The sequence below is a fragment of the Pygocentrus nattereri genome, chromosome 9, assembly GCF_015220715.1.
Source record: "Pygocentrus nattereri isolate fPygNat1 chromosome 9, fPygNat1.pri, whole genome shotgun sequence".
Lineage (NCBI taxonomy): Eukaryota > Metazoa > Chordata > Actinopteri > Characiformes > Serrasalmidae > Pygocentrus > Pygocentrus nattereri.
In genome coordinates, this window is record NC_051219.1 from 872856 (window position 1) to 892303 (window position 19448).

The 19448-nt window shown below is 42.2% G+C and overlaps 1 protein-coding gene across 2 annotated transcripts; it reads right to left on the reverse strand.

The window, feature by feature from the left end:
- Positions 1-1799: 1799 nt before the first annotated feature.
- On the reverse strand, positions 1800-19426 carry LOC108410740 (NLR family CARD domain-containing protein 3-like). 2 transcript variants are annotated; one of them, XM_037541099.1, is made up of 11 exons: positions 19302-19426; positions 19024-19097; positions 16861-16977; positions 14071-14187; positions 11281-11397; positions 7354-7405; positions 5966-6170; positions 3835-5605; positions 3341-3529; positions 3072-3248; positions 1800-2481 (listed from the first exon to the last, which is right to left on the reverse strand). In XM_037541099.1, the coding sequence occupies exons 2-11, from the start codon at positions 19077-19079 to the stop codon at positions 2460-2462; spliced, it is 2823 nt and encodes a 940-aa protein (XP_037396996.1). In that variant the 5' UTR covers positions 19080-19097; positions 19302-19426; the 3' UTR covers positions 1800-2459. The 2 variants fall into 2 exon arrangements, with proteins under 2 accessions (XP_037396996.1, XP_017537465.1); XM_017681976.2 differs by lacking the exons at positions 11281-11397; positions 14071-14187; positions 16861-16977; positions 19024-19097; positions 19302-19426 and adding an exon at positions 8803-8942.
- Positions 19427-19448: the final 22 nt, after the last annotated feature.

The window sequence follows — 19448 nt, forward strand, 5'->3', positions numbered from 1 at the left end:
AAATGAACGAGACTCGAGAAGGAAACATGGTCTCACCTTTCACTGTTACATTATCAGTACAGAGATCATTCTGGAAATAGAAATGTTCTCCAAGCAGGACTTGGAACAGTCTAATGGTCCGAGCTGTACTTTCACAAGAGGGTCCACTGGGAGTCACTCAGCTGTGATTTCGGAATCTGACTAAAACAAACCATCAGGACATTAACACATACACAGTTGTCTGAATCTGAATCAGTATCAAAATAAATCTCTCCGGTTGATTTTCTAATAAAACTACACTGAAAAAACAAAAGGTGCTCTGAATGGACTCAAATCAAGCATCACTGTTTCTGTGCCAATAACATCTTCCCCACCAACCAGCAGTACTGAGATAAAGTCCAACACAATCCCTTTACTTAGTGCTAAAAAGGGTAACTGGGAAGCAGAACTGAGTAGATGTGATAGATTTTATTGATGTGGGAATGATGAACAGATTCAGATCATGTAAAGGAAAAGGCTGACTGAGTGTGCACAGTGTTCTGTTCACCCCAAACAGTGACGGGGAATAGCAGCACTGGAGCTGGAGCCCTGGGGTGAAGACCATCCCAGAAACAGTCCTGTAGTACAACAGCACATGCAGTGGACTCATAAGAGCAGGGTCACCACAGAGTGCACAGTGTTACACTGACTGGAAGTGTAAATGATCTAGTAATACACTGTAAGTGGGGGTAAATGGGGGGGGTCTCAGTGTGGGGGTGAACCAGCCCCTGATACAAACATTACTGTGATGGACAGAGTGAGGAGGTCACGACCCCATATGAACAGAAAAGAGGCTCTGACTGAATTTCGGGTGGACAGCAGGGCTGACCGCTCACACTAACTCACAATAAAAGACCCCTTTTGTCCAAGTAAAGTGACCTGTAGAAGAAGGACTTCACAAGAAGCAGATCAGGAGCTCATCACTCAGTGCGGCCCTCGTGTTGCTGCATCTGGAATCTTGTTTTTAATAGTGCAGAGAAATGGACACATTCACTGGGGTAAATAAACACCAGCATTATTAAGCGTAAATGTTTAAAGCGTTCATTATTAATAATCTCCTTTATTTACATTTATTAGGCTCCAGTCCGTGTACCATCTTTATGAAGGATTCACATCCTTTTATGCAGTCTGTAATGACATACTTTAAAATAATTTAATTGAAATTGTGTTTTAATTTCATTTAAAATAATGTTTCATCTATTCTTCTTACTTTATTAAACAGGCTTCCACATGGGAATGTACACTTTTAAATAGCTTAAAAGAATATTTTTTGTGCAGCTTTAAAATAAAAAATAATAACCTATTAAGTTACATCATTGTAATATAAAAAGTAATTAAAAACATCACTTGCCTTTACACACTTGACATGTTAATAACATGTTAATGACACGTAAGTGAATGTGTTATTACTGAAAGCATGACATGCAGTTCCAGACACATCCACATGAGGGCACTGTTGGATTGTTTATTAATAATCCTGGCTAATGTCTGTGTAATAAACTGGAAAAATTGCTGCTACTAATCAAGACTAAAGCACTTTCTGCTGGAAGGAGTTTCTCCTGCAGCATCACTGACCCCTGAATGATGACGGACCAAAACAGAACAGAGATGAACCACAAGCTGCTTTTTGAACAGAACAAATATCACAAGCGTTCAATCACAAATACGTCCAACATTTCAGTTCAAAATAGGGCCAATGAAAAGGATTAATAGAGAAAATCAGTAAAGGGGTGGTGTTACCCACCAGCACTGCACTTGCAGGAAAGGAAAAGAGCAAGAGGTGATTGATGAAAGCTTTATTTAATAATAAGCCAACACATCTCCATAAACACACTACATCAAACGGAGAAGCTTAACTAAAGAGTTAAATACATGAATACATGAATCTAAATGATGTTAGTGAAAAATGAGACCAAATTTGTGTATAGAGGATGAATAAAGTGTTCCAGGGTAAAACCTATGGAGATGAAGAAGATCAGACACTAGAGGGTGCTCATGAGCGAGTGTAAAATGAATGGGGTTATATGGGGCTTTTCTACAAAGCTGTCATTTGCAAGCGACATATCAGGTTTTCATCATTGTGTGAGTAATACATCCTTCAACTTTCAGGAAACAAAGGAAGGTTCTTTGTGAATGGATAGAAACTATAGACTAATACACCATCTGGACAAAAGCATTGGGACACCTACACATTGCACCTACATGAGCCTTTATGAATCCCGTTCTAAATCCATAGGAATTAATATGGAGTCAGTCCCACTTTGAAGCTTTAACAGCTTCCACTCTTCTAGGAAGCTTCTACAAGATTGTGGAGAGTGTCTGTAGGAATTTGTGTCCATTCATCCAGAAGAGCATTTGTGAGGTCAGACTCTGTTGGACGAGAGGGTTTGGCTCACAATCTCCATTCTAGGTAATCTGAAAGGTGTTGGATGGGGTTGAGATCAGGGGTCTGTGATTGTGATGCTATAAGAAAGAAAAGAGGAGAGAATCATCAGACATGAACTCACACTTATGGGTTCTCCAACACACCAAGGGTCTGTCCGGTCTTGTCATGAATTTCCATGAAAAAATCAACTAAATTTACAGTTGAAACAACTCATGAAACAATGCAAAATTTCTCAGCAGTGCCACAGTTAGTTTGAATATGAACTAAGTAGTTCTGAATATGAAAATGAATAGTTTTCCTTCTCAGATCCCATCTAAAATACTGAATTTATCATGTTACAGAATGACTGAACAAAGTTGAAATTTTAACTGAATACTAAAAATAATATTTCACCTCAAATACACTAGTTTAATATTAGTTTATTTATATGACATGATCATTTAATGGAGTATTTTCATTTTTTATGTCAGATTTTCTTGTGCTTGATATGTGAATTTTCCATCAGTGATATTTTTTATAGGACACCATAAACACACACACAAAATAAATAAAAAAAATAAATAACTCATACACACCTCTAGATTCTTCACATTGTGTGTGTGTGTGTGTGTGTGTGTGTGTGTGTGTGTGTGTGTGTGTGTGTGTAGATAGTAAGTCAATAACTCACGACAATTTCTCCAGTTTACAGGATGGATCCTCCAGCAGATCAGAGAGCAACTTCAGTCCTGTATCTCCTGGTATACTGGAGTCTAGGTGCAGCTCTCTCAGGTTAGAGGAGGAGTTTGACTTTAGAGCTGAAGCCAGAGCAGCAAACCCTTCACCTTTAATACTGCACTTATGCAGCCTGCAGAGAGCAGATAAAAAACTCCTCACACTTACAGAAAAACACACACACAACTTACATACATAAACACAGTGATGAAGTGCTGATCTTACTTCAGTTTCTCCAGTTTACAGTGACGGTTCTCCAGAAGAGAGCAGCAGAGATTAGAGAGCATCTCTGCTCCTGAATCCTGCAGTTTAATGCAGTTTTCCAGCTCGAGTTCTCTCAGACTTGATGAGTTTGAGCTGAGAGCTGAGAACAGAGCTGCACAGCTTTTCTCTGTGAGATTACAGGCTTGCAGCCTAACAGAAATAATGATACATCAGGACACTGATATCACACAAACACTCACAGACACATTAAAACATACAATAACACAGTCACATACATACACCAATTCACACAGACAAACACACTGACATGCATTCAAATACAGACATATGCAACACACACTGTCTTAACATATATACATATATTAAATATATAAAACTATCAGTGATTTTTTTAAAAGCTGATTAGAGTAACTAATGAAAAGCATTATTCTAATCAGTGCAGCATCATCCAATGTTACATTAGATTAAAACACATTTATGACTGAAATACTTACACAACTCTTCTGGATGCTTTGATCACTGGCAGCATATTCAGAACACATTCCTCTGATCTGTCATATTTATTCAGGTCAAACTCTTCCAGCTCCTCTTCTGAGTTCAGCAACACAAACACCAGAGCTGACCACTGGGCAGGAGAGAGACTGACTCCATCGAGACGACTGTAATATTTACTGTTTAGGTATTTCTGAACTTCCTTCACCAGAGAATGATCATTCAGTTCATTCAGACAGTGGAACAGATTGATGGATTTCTCTGGAGAGGGATTCTCCCTGATCTTCTCCTTGATGTACTGGACTGTTTCCTCTTTGCTGTGAGACCTGCTTCCTGTCTGGGTCAGTAGGCCTCGTAAGAGAGTCTGATTGGACTCCAGTGAAAGGCCCAGAAGGAACCGGAGGAAGAGGTCCAGGTGTCCCTTCTCACTCTGTAAGGCCTTGTCCACTGCAGACTTGAGGAAGTCTGACATGCTGGACTCTCTGAAAATACCAGAGAGATCAGTGGTCAGCTGTTTTGTTCCATCTTTGCTGATGAAGGACAGAGATGCATATAAAGCAGCCAGAAACTCCTGAACACTCAGGTGCACAAAACAGAACACCTTCCCCAGGTGCAGCCCAAACTCCTCTCTGAAGATCTGGGTACAAACTCCTGAGTACACTGACACTTCTCTGACATCAACGCCACACTCTCTCAGGTCTTCCTCATAGAAGATCAGATTGCCTTTCTCCAGCTGTTGGAAAGCCAGTTTTCCCAGTGCCAGAATCATCTTTCTAGCCTGCTGAAGATCAGTGTCATATTTCCCATGGTACTTTTGGTTCTTGTGTTTAATCTGAAAGATCAGGAAGTGGGTGAACATCTGAGTCAGAGTCTTGGGGATCTCTCCACTCTCTGCTCCACCCAACACTCTCTCTAGAACAATGGCTGCAATCCAGCAGAAGACTGGGATGTGGCACATGATGTAGAGGCTTCTTGAGGACCTCATGTGTGAGATGATTTTATTGGCCAGGCTCTGGTCACTGATTCTCTTCCTGAAGTACTCCTCTTTCTGAGGGTCACTGAACCCTTGTATCTCTGTTACCAGGTCAACACACTCAGGAGGGATCTGATTGGCTGCTGCTGGTCGAGAGGTTATCCAGAGGAGAGCCGAGGGAAGCAGGTTCCCCTTGATGAGGTTTGTCAGCAGCACATCCACTGAGGCTGAATCTGTTACATCCCACAGGCTCTCATTGTTCTGGAAATCTAGAGGAAGTCGACACTCGTCCAGACCATCAAAGATGAACAAGACTTTGTAATCATCACTTTTTATTGATCTTAATTGTTTTGTTTCTGGGAAAAAGCAATGAAGAAGCTCCATCAGACTGAACTTTCTCTTCTTCATCAAGTTCAGTTCTCTAAAAGGAAGTGGAAATATGAAGAGGATGTCCTGGTTTGCTTTTTCTTCACCCCAGTCCAGAATGAACTTCTGCACAGAGACTGTTTTTCCAATTCCAGCGACTCCTTTAGTCAGCACAGTTCTGATGGATCTGTCTTTAAAGAGGTCATTGCATTTGATGGGTGTCTCCTGTGTTGCTGGTCTCCTGGATGCTGTCTCAATCTGTCTGACCTCATGTTCATCATTGACCTCTCCACTCCCTCCCTCTGTGATGTAGAGCTCTGTGTAGATCTCATTCAGAAGGATTGGTGTTCCATGCTGGGAGATTCCCTCATTAATCCTGTTAAATTTCTCTGTGAGTTTGGATTTTAGTTCTTCCTGATACATAAAGACCAGCTCTAATGAACAGAAGAAGAATGTGATGATAAATATTTCGATCCATGACACTGTCAAATTTAATAATATTTGTAAAACCTGTGCATTCTGAATTTACATCATATAATAAAAATATATATAAAATCTATGAAGTTCTATGAACATCACCATCAATCACCAATCTGTACAGTTACCATTTTTATTCTATTTATGTCAGTGTTGATCTAATACCAGCTCCGTCCTGTCCACATAACAGCATTAAGATGTGAAAAGGAAAAACTGGTCCTAGATCAGCTCTTAGTCTGAGACGTGTGGTGAGTGTGGATCAGCGCTCTTCCTCTAACGTTACAGTGATGTAATGAAGCCCCGCCCACAGCTCTTACTGCTCTGTAGGGTGTTAGCGAGGTCTGTCTGCTCCATGTTCCTCAGCATGTTCAGTGTGATCTTCAGCACCTCATCTCTGGAACTGCTCTGATCCTCCTCACCCTCCACCTCTCTCTCAGAGCATGCTGGGTAATCTGCACTCAGCAGCTTCTTGAACCTCTTCAGCTCTTTCTTCACCAGAGAGATTAGTTTGTGCTCCAGATTCTGATCAGGAATAAACAGTGAAAGTAAGATGAGGAATACTGTCCATTATTACTAATTCATATACAAATTACATAAAAATAAAAAAAATAAAATAGTTCTCGATTAAACTTTATTATGATCTAAAGAGACAAAGAGTTTGAAATCTTCCTGCTGAAATAATCAAGGCCTTCCCTGAAAAAGACGTCGTCTGGACGGCAGCAGATGTTGATAAAACATGTTTATATCATTCAGCTTTAATGGAGCCTTCACAGATAAGCACGTCACCCAGGCCATGTGCACTAATGCCCCCTAAACCATCATGAACACTGGCTTTAGAACTGAGCACTGATAACAAGCTGATTGGTCTTCAGCCCGGAGGACACAGTGTCCATAATTTCCTAAAGAATTTCTAATGTTGATCCGTCGGACCGCCGGACACTTTTCCACTTCCCCTCAGTCCATTTTAAATGAGCTCAGGCCCAGAGAAAGTGGCAGCGTTTCTGGATCCTGTTTATATTTGGGTTCTTCTTGGTGTTTTAGAGTTTAACAGTGTTTGTGGAGGCAGTGATGAACTGTGTTCACAGACAGTGGTTTTCAGAAGTGTTTCTGAGCCCATGCAGTGATTTCCACTACAGAATCATGTCTGTTTTTAATGCAGCGCTGCCTGAGGGCCCAAAGATCACGGCCAGCAGATACTGGTGTTCAGCCTCGTCCCTCACAGACAGAGATTTCTCCAGATTCTCTGAGTCTTTAATGATATTCTGCATCGTAGACGATGAAAAGCAGAAGCTCTTTGCTGTTTTATGTTGAGAAACGTTCTTCTTGAGTTGTTGCTCTATTTGATGGTGCAGTCTTTCTCAGAGTGGTGACCCCTCCTCACCTTTACTTCTGAAAGACTCCGCCTCTCTGAGACGGTCTTTATACCCAATCATGTTACTGACCGGTTGCCAATCAACAGTTACACAACTTTACCAGCCTTTTATTCCCCTTTCCCAACTTTTTTGGAACACGTTTTTGGCATAAAATTCTAAATGGGCATATTTTTTCTTTTAAAAAAATCTCTCAGTTTTAACATTTGATATGTTGTCTTTGTATTATTTCCAGTAAAATATAGGGTTTAAGTGATTTGCACATCATTGTATTTTGTGTTCATATACATTTTGCACAGCGTCCCAACTTTTTTGGAAACAGGGTTTACACTTACCTTAAATATGGACTCTAAATGATTTATCTTCATTATTTTCTCCTTTTGGAAACTGTTCATTGGGGAAAATAAAATAAAATAATTAAATAATTAATAAAATATAGAAACCAAACAATGGGTAGATCAAATAAATATGTAAGAATAATGAATCCTTGACAGATATTCAAAAAGGTGTGATATTCTCCACATTGCAGTTTTCCAGAAAAATCCAGCTATTTTAAACTGCGGGGCAGGTGGACCCTTCCGGAATCAAGGCCTTGACATGGTAGAATGGGTTGTGTGGTCTAAGGGTCTTAGAGCTTTGTCTTTGTAATGGTGAGTGATAAGGAGGCAGATGCATGTGCGGAGACGAGCGAGATTTATTCGGGGCATTCTGAGTTCAATGAGCCCACATGGAGAGCAGGACATAATGAAACAAACACAGAATTCAAACAATACTCTTTGAGCCACACAAACAGCACATACAATACAAAGACCAACAAACAACTAGGAAAAACACAGGACTTAAATACAAGAGGGCTAACAAGGGATTACAGGACACAGGTGGAAAACACAGGTGGTAACAATTAGGGGCTGAGTCAAAAAACAAGGGGGAGGACCGGGAGGTAAACACAAGCACACGGACAGGACTGGGAGAAGCCAATCATGACAGTTGTCTGGAACAGTATGCTCCTCGTAGGGACTCCCTACTTGAATAAGTCTGGAGTGAAGACCCAGACTAACACAATCTCAAATCAAAAAATGCCCTGTGAACAATGAGAGAGGGTTACCAAGGACCTACCACTGGAGCTAGGACTGGGGACATTGTTCCTCGGCAAGCAGCTGGAGGCTGGGCAGCCCACATAAACCAGCAGGGCTCAGCCCGAGAAGGCAATGTGCAGCCCACCACCTGCAAGGTTCAGTGTGGGGGAACAGTGCAGTGATTTATAAGCAGTGAGATCTGATGGGGAGGTCCTTGGCAACATGAACCCCTGCAGCAGGAATGGCTCCTGGCAGATGGAACACAACCTCACCAGGTGGGAATGGGAATACTAACAAGCCCCTATCAGGCTGCCATGCTGTTGGAGTTTGTCTTGATGGACAAGAGGGTCACCTCAATGCGAATTTAAATTGGGGAGAAGAAAACTCTTTACTGTTGTGTGGACCTGTGTATCAAACAACAGCGATTGTGGCAGAAGCAAAATCCAGCCCATGGGAAAAGTTCGGAAAAGCCATGGAAAGGACTTTCAGTTGGATGTGAAAAATATGAACAGTGCACAGACTGGAGAAATTAGACTACTTGCCAAAGATGAACCTGACCTGATGCCGTTTCTCCATATAAGTGGGGTGGGGTGAGCATCACTGTGTAACTTTGAAAAAACATAATATAGTAACAGAAGTTCGTAAAAACAAATTATTAAAAATGCAAAATCCTTGGGACACTAACCTAAACCATCACACTGTCCTCACCTCTCAGCAGGAGAACCATCTCCCTCTCTGTAGCGTAATGGATGATCCATCGACTCATATAAATCTTCTTCATCTTCTTCTTTCGGCTGCTCCCTTTAGGGATCGCCACAGCGGATCATCTGCCTCCATCTTGCCCTATCCATTGCCTCCTCTACTTTCACACCAACCATCTCCATGTCCACCTTCACTACATCCATAAACCTTCTCTGAGGTCTAGCTCTTCTCCTTCTACCCGGCAGCTCCATCTCCAACATTCTTTGCCCAATATATCCACTATTCCTCCTCAACACATGTCCAAACCATCTCAACCTGGACGCACTACTGTCTTGTAAACCCTTTCACTCTTGCTGCTATCCTTCTGTCACACATCAGCCCTGGCATCCGTCTCCACCCACTCCATCCTGCCTGCACCCTCTTCTTCACCTCTTTTCTACACTGTCCAGTGCTCTGGATGGTTGACCCAAGATATTTGAAGTCATCCACCTTTACGACCTCTTCTCCTTGCATCTTCACCTTTCCACCTGCCTCCCTCTCATTCACACACATGTATTCCATCTGGTCTCTACTGACCTTCATTCCTCTCCTCTCCAGTGCAAACCTCCACCTCTCCAGATTCTCTTCCACCTGCTCTCTACTCTCACTTCAGATTACAATGTCATCTGCAAACATCATGGTCCATGGAGCCTCCTGCCTGACCTCATCTGTCAACCTGTCCATCTCCATTGCAAATAAGAAGGGGCTCAAAGCTGATCCCTGATGTAGCCCCATCTTCACCTTGAAACCATTTGTCACTCCAACTGCACACCTCACCACTGTCTCACTATCCTCATACGTGTTCTCATCAACTCATATAAATAATTAAATAAATTTCACTGGATTCAACGTTTCATTTGTTTGACGGGTTCCTGCCTTTTCACTTCCCCCTTCCTTGAGGTGTTCTACTCATTGTCACCTGTGCTTCCCAGTGGCGCAGCCGTAACTCCACAGCCCACTGATCAGTACAGATGTGGTCTGAGCCTGGTTCTGGGTCACCTCAATCACAACATCCCAAACACACTCTCCATTGCCCCAATACATCTATTTAACGCTTTTTCTCTCTGGTTTTCATTTCTGCACTTGGATCCGTCTCCCTGCCACCATGTAACAATCGCATTAGCATCTTGTTAAATACCTTGCTGGTAAAAGGTTGGACCCCCTTTTGCCTTCAGAACTGCCTTAATTCTTCGTGCCACACTTTCAACAAGGTGTTGGACACGTTCCTCAGAGATTCTGGTTGGTTATTTGAGTTCCTGCTGCCTTTCTATCATCTGGAACCAGTCTGTCTATTCTCCTCTGACCTCTCACATCAACAAGGCATTTTCGTCCACACAACTGACCGCTCACTGGATATTTCCTCTTTTTCAGACCGTTCTCTGTAAACCCTAGAGTTGGTTGTGCGTGAAAATCCCAGTAGATCAGCAGTTTCTGAAATACTAAGACCAGCCCGTCTGGCACCAACAACCACGCCACGTTCAAAGCCCCTTAAATCCCCTTTCTTCCCTATTCTGGTGCTCGGCCTGCACTTCAGCAAGTTGTCTTGACCTCCTCTACATGCCTACATGCAACTAGTTCCTAAAACGGGTCCTGGCTCCTCACTGCTCACTTCCAGTAAACTGTGTCAAACAATGTGATGTTGCCATGAGCCTCATGGCTCACCATGAAACCATATCCCTTCCAAACAGAAGGTGCTTAATTCAAAGCCCACCTGAACTGTCCTTGCCAAAGCAATGGACAATGTGAAGCAACATGGAGTTTGTATTTTGAAAGTTTGTAAGATACTAAATCTGGTTGGTTAGTGTGGTGGTTAACACCTCTGCCTTCTACGCTGGAGACTAGGGTTCAATCCCCCACCTGGGTACGCGCCCTACACTATACGCATAAGAGTCCTTGGGCAGGACTCCTAACACCACCTTCAGCTACCTGTGTAAAATGATCAAACTGTAAGTTGCTCTGGATAAGAGTGTCTGCCAAATGTTGTAAATGTACTAAATATGAATAATTTTCACAAGACATTAATGAAGACGCATAGTGCTATTGTTTTTGTCAGATTTTATGTTTTTGGACAATTGCTTTAATATGGGGTTGGCCATCCTTTGCAGCTGTAACAGCTTCCACTCTTCTGGGAAGCTTTCTACAAGATGTTGGAGAGAGTCTGTGGGAATTTGTGTCCATTCAGTCAAAAGAGCATTTGTGAGGTCAGACGCTGATGTTGGACGATAGGGCCTGGCTCACAGTCTCCATTCTAGTTCATCCCAAAGGTGCATAACTTTTAATAAACAAAACAATTACTACGGTGCATAATGAAGGACTGATTATTAATCATTCTTATTTGCTGCTCTCCCAATGATTAAACAATGACTGGCACCCATGTTTGAGTGAGTTTGATCGGGTGGGACTGGGAGTGAGGAAAACTATCCTAAACCATCACACTGTCCTCACCTCTCAGCAGGAGAACCATCTCCCTCTCTGAAGCGTAATGGATGATCCATCGACTCGTGACTCTTCATGGACACACAGCTGGGCTCAGGTGAGTCCGATCTCTCTCTATGGAGCACACTGAAACACACCAGTCAAGAAACGATATCATTAGTCAGTGTCTTAAGTGTGTTCAAAAGCAGAAAGAAAATAAACAAATTAAAGTATGTGATTAGGTTGGATAACACAGTATGCAGAGAATCACAGTGGATCACAGATTGTAACTGCAGAACCACAAAGAGCTCCTATATGGTCCCTAAATAAGGTTCAGCTTAGTTCACACGAGTGGCTACAGACCAGGACTGCTTTGACCAATTCTCATGAAACGTAACAGGTCTAAACCCCACATGAATCTGTGGAAGCCCCCCAAGCTGGATACCGATTTCAGTACCACAGTTCAATAGGGGGCGCTACAACAACATAAAATGTCTCTCACCTCCGGTTTGACCAGTTGAGCTGAATCCTTGCTTGCTGCATCATTGGGCGACTTTATTAGTCCTAAAGACAACTCAATCATTGGACAAATGTGGTCACCACTGCCCAAAAAAATGCAACAAGCATTTGGAGAGCTTAGCACTGAGCGGTCATCACAGAAATTGAATGATATGTCCATATAGGCATTCTCTAATAGGCTATAAAGTTTGACCACAATTGAACATGAGGTGGTGCTAAAAAAAACAACAATTCTTACTGATTTTTTTGGTAAAAAATAAATGATTCCACTGCATGCATAGCACAGGAACAGACATTTTGTCAAATACAAGTATTTTAACATTCTTTATTTTTCTAAATAAAATTCTCTTTTTCTAAAATTCTTTTAAAATTCTTTAGTTTTTTTCTGAAATTGATCCAAGCTTGAAAAATGAAGTTTTTAAAGTGGTCTGTGGATTTTAATCACATTTTCTACAATTTGGTCATGAAACACTCTGTGTAGTGTGTCAGTAAGCGATTATCAAAAATAGTCTTGACATTATTGCAAAGAACGGCCACATCAATTTCTCTGTTTGGCTTCTTCTGACATAACTGGCCACAAATCCATCAGTCTGTCTCTGATTATAGCCGAGTTTGGAAAAACTACAAAACCATCACCTGAGGAAAAACGCAAAGTGTTGATTATACTGGTCTCCATGGGCCTCTACAATGCTTAATTTAATACACACTTGCTCAAAAGTTCATTTTTCTTTCTATGGTTAAAATTAAGAAAAGATAATGTTTTCAAAGTAGACATATCTGTAAGTGTCCAGCCTGCACCACCAGCTGCCAGCAGATGGCGATAGCAGCAAGGGGCCATAACGTCACTTGCTATTAAAAGGCTGGACCCCTTTTTGCCTTCAGAACTGCCTTAACTCTTTGTGGCAGACTTTCAACAGGGTGTTGGACACGTTCCTCAGAGATTCTGGTTGGTTATTTGAGATCCTGCTGCCTTTCTATCATCTGGAACCAGTCTGCCCGTTCTCCTCTGACCTCTCACATCAACAAGGCATTTTCGTCCACACAACTGACCGCTCACTGGATGTTTCCTCTTTTTCGGACCGTTCTCTGTGAACCCTAGAGATGGTTGAGCGTGAAAATCCCAGTAGATCAGCAGTTTCTGAAATACTCAGACCAGCCCGTCTGGCACCAACAACCACGCCACATTCAAAGCCCCTTAAATCCGCTTTCTTCCCCGTTCTGATGCTCGGTCTGCACTTCAGCAAGTTGTCTTGACCTCCTCTACATGCCTAAATGCAGTGAGCTGCAGCCGTGTGATTGGCTGATCAGCTATTTGTATTAACAAGCAAACGTTAACAAGCAAACATCTGCACGAAATCACAGAGGGCGGATTGTGAAGTCATTTTCTATTATGTTACACAAAAACCACAATAACTGAAAGCTGGAAACTAGTTCCTAAAACGGTTCCTGGCTCCTCACTGCTCACTTCCAGTAAACTGTGTCAAACAATGTGATGTTGCCATGAGCCTCATGGCTCACCATGAAACCATATCCCTTCCAAACAGAAGGTGCTTAATTCAAAGCCCACCTGAACTGTCCTTGCCAAAGCAATGGACAATGTGAAGCAACATGGAGTTTGTATTTTGAAAGTTTGTAAGATACTAAATCTGGTTGGTTAGTGTGGTGGTTAACACCTCTGCCTTCTACGCTGGAGACTAGGGTTCAATCCCCCACCTGGGTACGCGCCCTACACTATACGCATAAGAGTCCTTGGGCAGGACTCCTAACACCACCTTCAGCTACCTGTGTAAAATGATCAAACTGTAAGTTGCTCTGGATAAGAGTGTCTGCCAAATGTTGTAAATGTACTAAATATGAATAATTTTCACAAGACATTAATGAAGACGCATAGTGCTATTGTTTTTGTCAGATTTTATGTTTTTGGACAATTGCTTTAATATGGGGTTGGCCATCCTTTGCAGCTGTAACAGCTTCCACTCTTCTGGGAAGCTTTCTACAAGATGTTGGAGAGAGTCTGTGGGAATTTGTGTCCATTCAGTCAAAAGAGCATTTGTGAGGTCAGACGCTGATGTTGGACGATAGGGCCTGGCTCACAGTCTCCATTCTAGTTCATCCCAAAGGTGCATAACTTTTAATAAACAAAACAATTACTACGGTGCATAATGAAGGACTGATTATTAATCATTCTTATTTGCTGCTCTCCCAATGATTAAACAATGACTGGCACCCATGTTTGAGTGAGTTTGATCGGGTGGGACTGGGAGTGAGGAAAACTATCCTAAACCATCACACTGTCCTCACCTCTCAGCAGGAGAACCATCTCCCTCTCTGAAGCGTAATGGATGATCCATCGACTCGTGACTCTTCATGGACACACAGCTGGGCTCAGGTGAGTCCGATCTCTCTCTATGGAGCACACTGAAACACACCAGTCAAGAAACGATATCATTAGTCAGTGTCTTAAGTGTGTTCAAAAGCAGAAAGAAAATAAACAAATTAAAGTATGTGATTAGGTTGGATAACACAGTATGCAGAGAATCACAATGGATCACAGATTGTAACTGCAGAACCACAAAGAGCTCCTATATGGTCCCTAAATAAGGTTCAGCTTAGTTCACACGAGTGGCTACAGACCAGGACTGCTTTGACCAATTCTCATGAAACGTAACAGGTCTAAACCCCACATGAATCTGTGGAAGCCCCCCAAGCTGGATACCAATTTCAGTACCACAGTTCAATAGGGGGCGCTACAACAACATAAAATGTCTCTCACCTCCGGTTTGACCAGTTGAGCTGAATCCTTGCTTGCTGCATCATTGGGCGACTTTATTAGTCCTAAAGACAACTCAATCATTGGACAAATGTGGTCACCACTGCCCAAAAAAATGCAACAAGCATTTGGAGAGCTTAGCACTGAGCGGTCATCACAGAAATTGAATGATATGTCCATATAGGCATTCTCTAATAGGCTATAAAGTTTGACCACAATTGAACATGAGGTGGTGCTAAAAAAAACAACAATTCTTACTGATTTTTTTGGTAAAAAATAAATGATTCCACTGCATGCATAGCACAGGAACAGACATTTTGTCAAATACAAGTATTTTAACATTCTTTATTTTTCTAAATAAAATTCTCTTTTTCTAAAATTCTTTTAAAATTCTTTAGTTTTTTTCTGAAATTGATCCAAGCTTGAAAAATGAAGTTTTTAAAGTGGTCTGTGGATTTTAATCACATTTTCTACAATTTGGTCATGAAACACTCTGTGTAGTGTGTCAGTAAGCGATTATCAAAAATAGTCTTGACATTATTGCAAAGAACGGCCACATCAATTTCTCTGTTTGGCTTCTTCTGACATAACTGGCCACAAATCCATCAGTCTGTCTCTGATTATAGCCGAGTTTGGAAAAACTACAAAACCATCACCTGAGGAAAAACGCAAAGTGTTGATTATACTGGTCTCCATGGGCCTCTACAATGCTTAATTTAATACACACTTGCTCAAAAGTTCATTTTTCTTTCTATGGTTAAAATTAAGAAAAGATAATGTTTTCAAAGTAGACATATCTGTAAGTGTCCAGCCTGCACCACCAGCTGCCAGCAGATGGCGATAGCAGCAAGGGGCCATAACGTCACTTGCTATTAAAAGGCTGGACCCCTTTTTGCCTTCAGAACTGCCTTAACTCTTTGTGGCAGACTTTCAACAGGGTGTTGGACACGTTCCTCAGAGATTCTGGTTGGTTATTTGAGATCCTGCTGCCTTTCTATCATCTGGAACCAGTCTGCCCGTTCTCCTCTGACCTCTCACATCAACAAGGCATTTTCGTCCACACAACTGACCGCTCACTGGATATTTCCTCTTTTTCAGACCGTTCTCTGTGAACCCTAGAGATGGTTGAGCGTGAAAATCCCAGTAGATCAGCAGTTTCTGAAATACTCAGACCAGCCCGTCTGGCACCAACAACCACGCCACATTCAAAGCCCCTTAAATCCGCTTTCTTCCCCGTTCTGATGCTCGGTCTGCACTTCAGCAAGTTGTCTTGACCTCCTCTACATACCTAAATGCAGTGAGCTGCAGCCGTGTGATTGGCTGATCAGCTATTTGTATTAACAAGCAAACGTTAACAAGCAAACATCTGCACGAAATCACAGAGGGCGGATTGTGAAGTCATTTTCTATTATGTTACACAAAAACCACAATAACTGAAAGCTGGAAACTAGTTCCTAAAACGGTTCCTGGCTCCTCACTGCTCACTTCCAGTAAACTGTGTCAAACAATGTGATGTTGCCATGAGCCTCATGGCTCACCATGAAACCATATCCCTTCCAAACAGAAGGTGCTTAATTCAAAGCCCACCTGAACTGTCCTTGCCAAAGCAATGGACAATGTGAAGCAACATGGAGTTTGTATTTTGAAAGTTTGTAAGATACTAAATCTGGTTGGTTAGTGTGGTGGTTAACACCTCTGCCTTCTACGCTGGAGACTAGGGTTCAATCCCCCACCTGGGTACGCGCCCTACACTATACGCATAAGAGTCCTTGGGCAGGACTCCTAACACCACCTTCAGCTACCTGTGTAAAATGATCAAACTGTAAGTTGCTCTGGATAAGAGTGTCTGCCAAATGTTGTAAATGTACTAAATATGAATAATTTTCACAAGACATTAATGAAGACGCATAGTGCTATTGTTTTTGTCAGATTTTATGTTTTTGGACAATTGCTTTAATATGGGGTTGGCCATCCTTTGCAGCTGTAACAGCTTCCACTCTTCTGGGAAGCTTTCTACAAGATGTTGGAGAGAGTCTGTGGGAATTTGTGTCCATTCAGTCAAAAGAGCATTTGTGAGGTCAGACGCTGATGTTGGACGATAGGGCCTGGCTCACAGTCTCCATTCTAGTTCATCCCAAAGGTGCATAACTTTTAATAAACAAAACAATTACTACGGTGCATAATGAAGGACTGATTATTAATCATTCTTATTTGCTGCTCTCCCAATGATTAAACAATGACTGGCACCCATGTTTGAGTGAGTTTGATCGGGTGGGACTGGGAGTGAGGAAAACTATCCTAAACCATCACACTGTCCTCACCTCTCAGCAGGAGAACCATCTCCCTCTCTGAAGCGTAATGGATGATCCATCGACTCGTGACTCTTCATGGACACACAGCTGGGCTCAGGTGAGTCCGATCTCTCTCTATGGAGCCCACTGAAACACACCAGTCAAGAAACGATATCATTAGTCAGTGTCTTAAGTGTGTTCAAAAGCAGAAAGAAAATAAACAAATTAAAGTATGTGATTAGGTTGGATAACACAGTATGCAGAGAATCACAATGGATCACAGATTGTAACTGCAGAACCACAAAGAGCTCCTATATGGTCCCTAAATAAGGTTCAGCTTAGTTCACACGAGTGGCTACAGACCAGGACTGCTTTGACCAATTCTCATGAAACGTAACAGGTCTAAACCCCACATGAATCTGTGGAAGCCCCCCAAGCTGGATACCGATTTCAGTACCACAGTTCAATAGGGGGGGCTGCAACAACATAAAATGTCTCTCACCTCCGGTTTGACCAGTTGAGCTGAATCCTTGCTTGCTGCATCATTGGGCAACTTTATTAGTCCTAAAGACAACTCAATCATTGGACAAATGTGGTCACCACTCCCCAAAAAATGCAACAAGCATTTGGAGAACTTAGCATTGAGCAATCATCACCTGGCTAAAGTGCTACATAACCAAAAATCTCAACAACTGAAAGTTGGAAATTGGTTCCTAAAATTGTTCCTGGTTCCTCACTGCTAATGTTGGACGAGACGTCACCAAGCGCAGTGGAAAGCGTGGAATGCAGTGGTGTAAAGCGCCGCCACTGGACTCCAGTGGAGACGTGTTCTCTGGAGTGACCAATCACGCTTCTCCGTCTGGAAATCCGATGGACGAGTCTGGGTTTGGTGGTTACCAGGAGACGGTACTTGTCTGACTGCATTGTGCCGAGTGTAAAGTTTGGTGGAGGGGGGATCATGGTGTGGGGTTGTTTTTCAGGAGTTGGGCTCGGCACCTTAGTTCCAGTGAAAGGAACTCTTAAAGATATTTTGGACAATTTCATGCTCCCAACTTAGTGGGAACAGTTTGGACATGGCCCCTTCCTGTTCCAACATGACTGCGCACCAATCAAGCCTTTCCTGAAGAGCTGAAGCTGTTATAGCTGCAAAGGGTGGGCCAACATCATATTAAACCCTATGGATTAAGAATGGGATCAATTTCATATGCGTGTGAAGCCAGACGACCGAATACTTTCTTTTGGAAATATAGTCCATAATGGCTTCCACTGATTTGGGAAGCTTTACACAAAAATTCCAGTTCCAGTTCTAAAATGTTCCAGCGACTTTGTGATTCCATTTCACAATAATAGCACTTACAGCTGTCTGGGGCAGATCTAGCAGGACAGAAATTTCACAAACTGACTTGTGGCAGATTTGGCGTTCTATGCCAGAGACATGTTTAAAATCATTGAACTCATCGGTACGACACACATACTGCCGGTGTTTGTCTATGGAGACTGCAAGGCTAATTAATTTTAGCCATCTGTTGGCAGTGGGTGTGGCAGCTGAACCCAGTAATTAGGAGGGCCGACTTTTGGCCATATATTCTGTATAGTGTTATAAAAATTATGACCAAAATAAAGTTTTAAATATAAAACATCATCTAATTTGTGAAATTCTCACAAGCATAATGAGCCCCTTTTAAAGAATAAGAAAATGTAGTGGTAAGAACACAAGTATTATTGTATAATTCAGCCTAGCCAGCTTCTGGATTAGTGCTTCATGATGAAAAAGGAATGCACTGTAGGTGACGGTTTAATTTACTGTACTGAATCAGTGCCTCCACTATATCACCCCTAACACGTCACTTGTTTATGTTACTTTGGGAGATAACTGGACCGTGAGTACAATGTTTCGTTCCACCCCATGTACCACATCTTATCTTATCTTATAAAGACATGTTTCTACCGTGTCCTGTACAGCTGTGCCATATACAGTTATACTCGTTTTAAGGTTCAATTGTGGGAAAATATACACTTTTTAACCTTTTACCTAAGCTTGATAAAACGCTGTCCCCCTATAAGTTACTAGCCCTTCGACTGGACACACTGCAGGCCCACGCGTTATCATCTGTACATATCAATAAACTATTGGAAATGGGCCGTTTAACCATCAGCACTACATCTGTGTTCACACTGTCCCTGTTCTCTCACCTCTGGTCTCTCTCTGTGTGCTGTTCTTCTCCAGAGGAACTCATTTTGGAGCTCATGTCTCCTACAGGTCACAGCTGAAAACAGAGAAGCAGAGCAGGACACACAGTTACTCCACTCCAGACTCAGTCTGGTTTATTTACACCGGCGTCATCAGCCTGTTTACGCACAGAGGAATATTAAAATCAGGTCAGAAGGTCAGTTCTGATAGCTAAAGACCCACTGACCTGATCTACAGCAGATTCATGTAATAATAAACTACAGCTCAGACTTAGACTCACCGTCTTTCTCTCCTGAACTGCTTTGTTTTCCTCTCTGCACAAAACGGAGCTGCTGAGTTTCACTTTCACTCAAACTGGTGTGAACTAGTTCGCTGAGCAGGAGGAAGGGTGGGGACATGCTTCACTCAAACGGTCTTTGAAAACAAG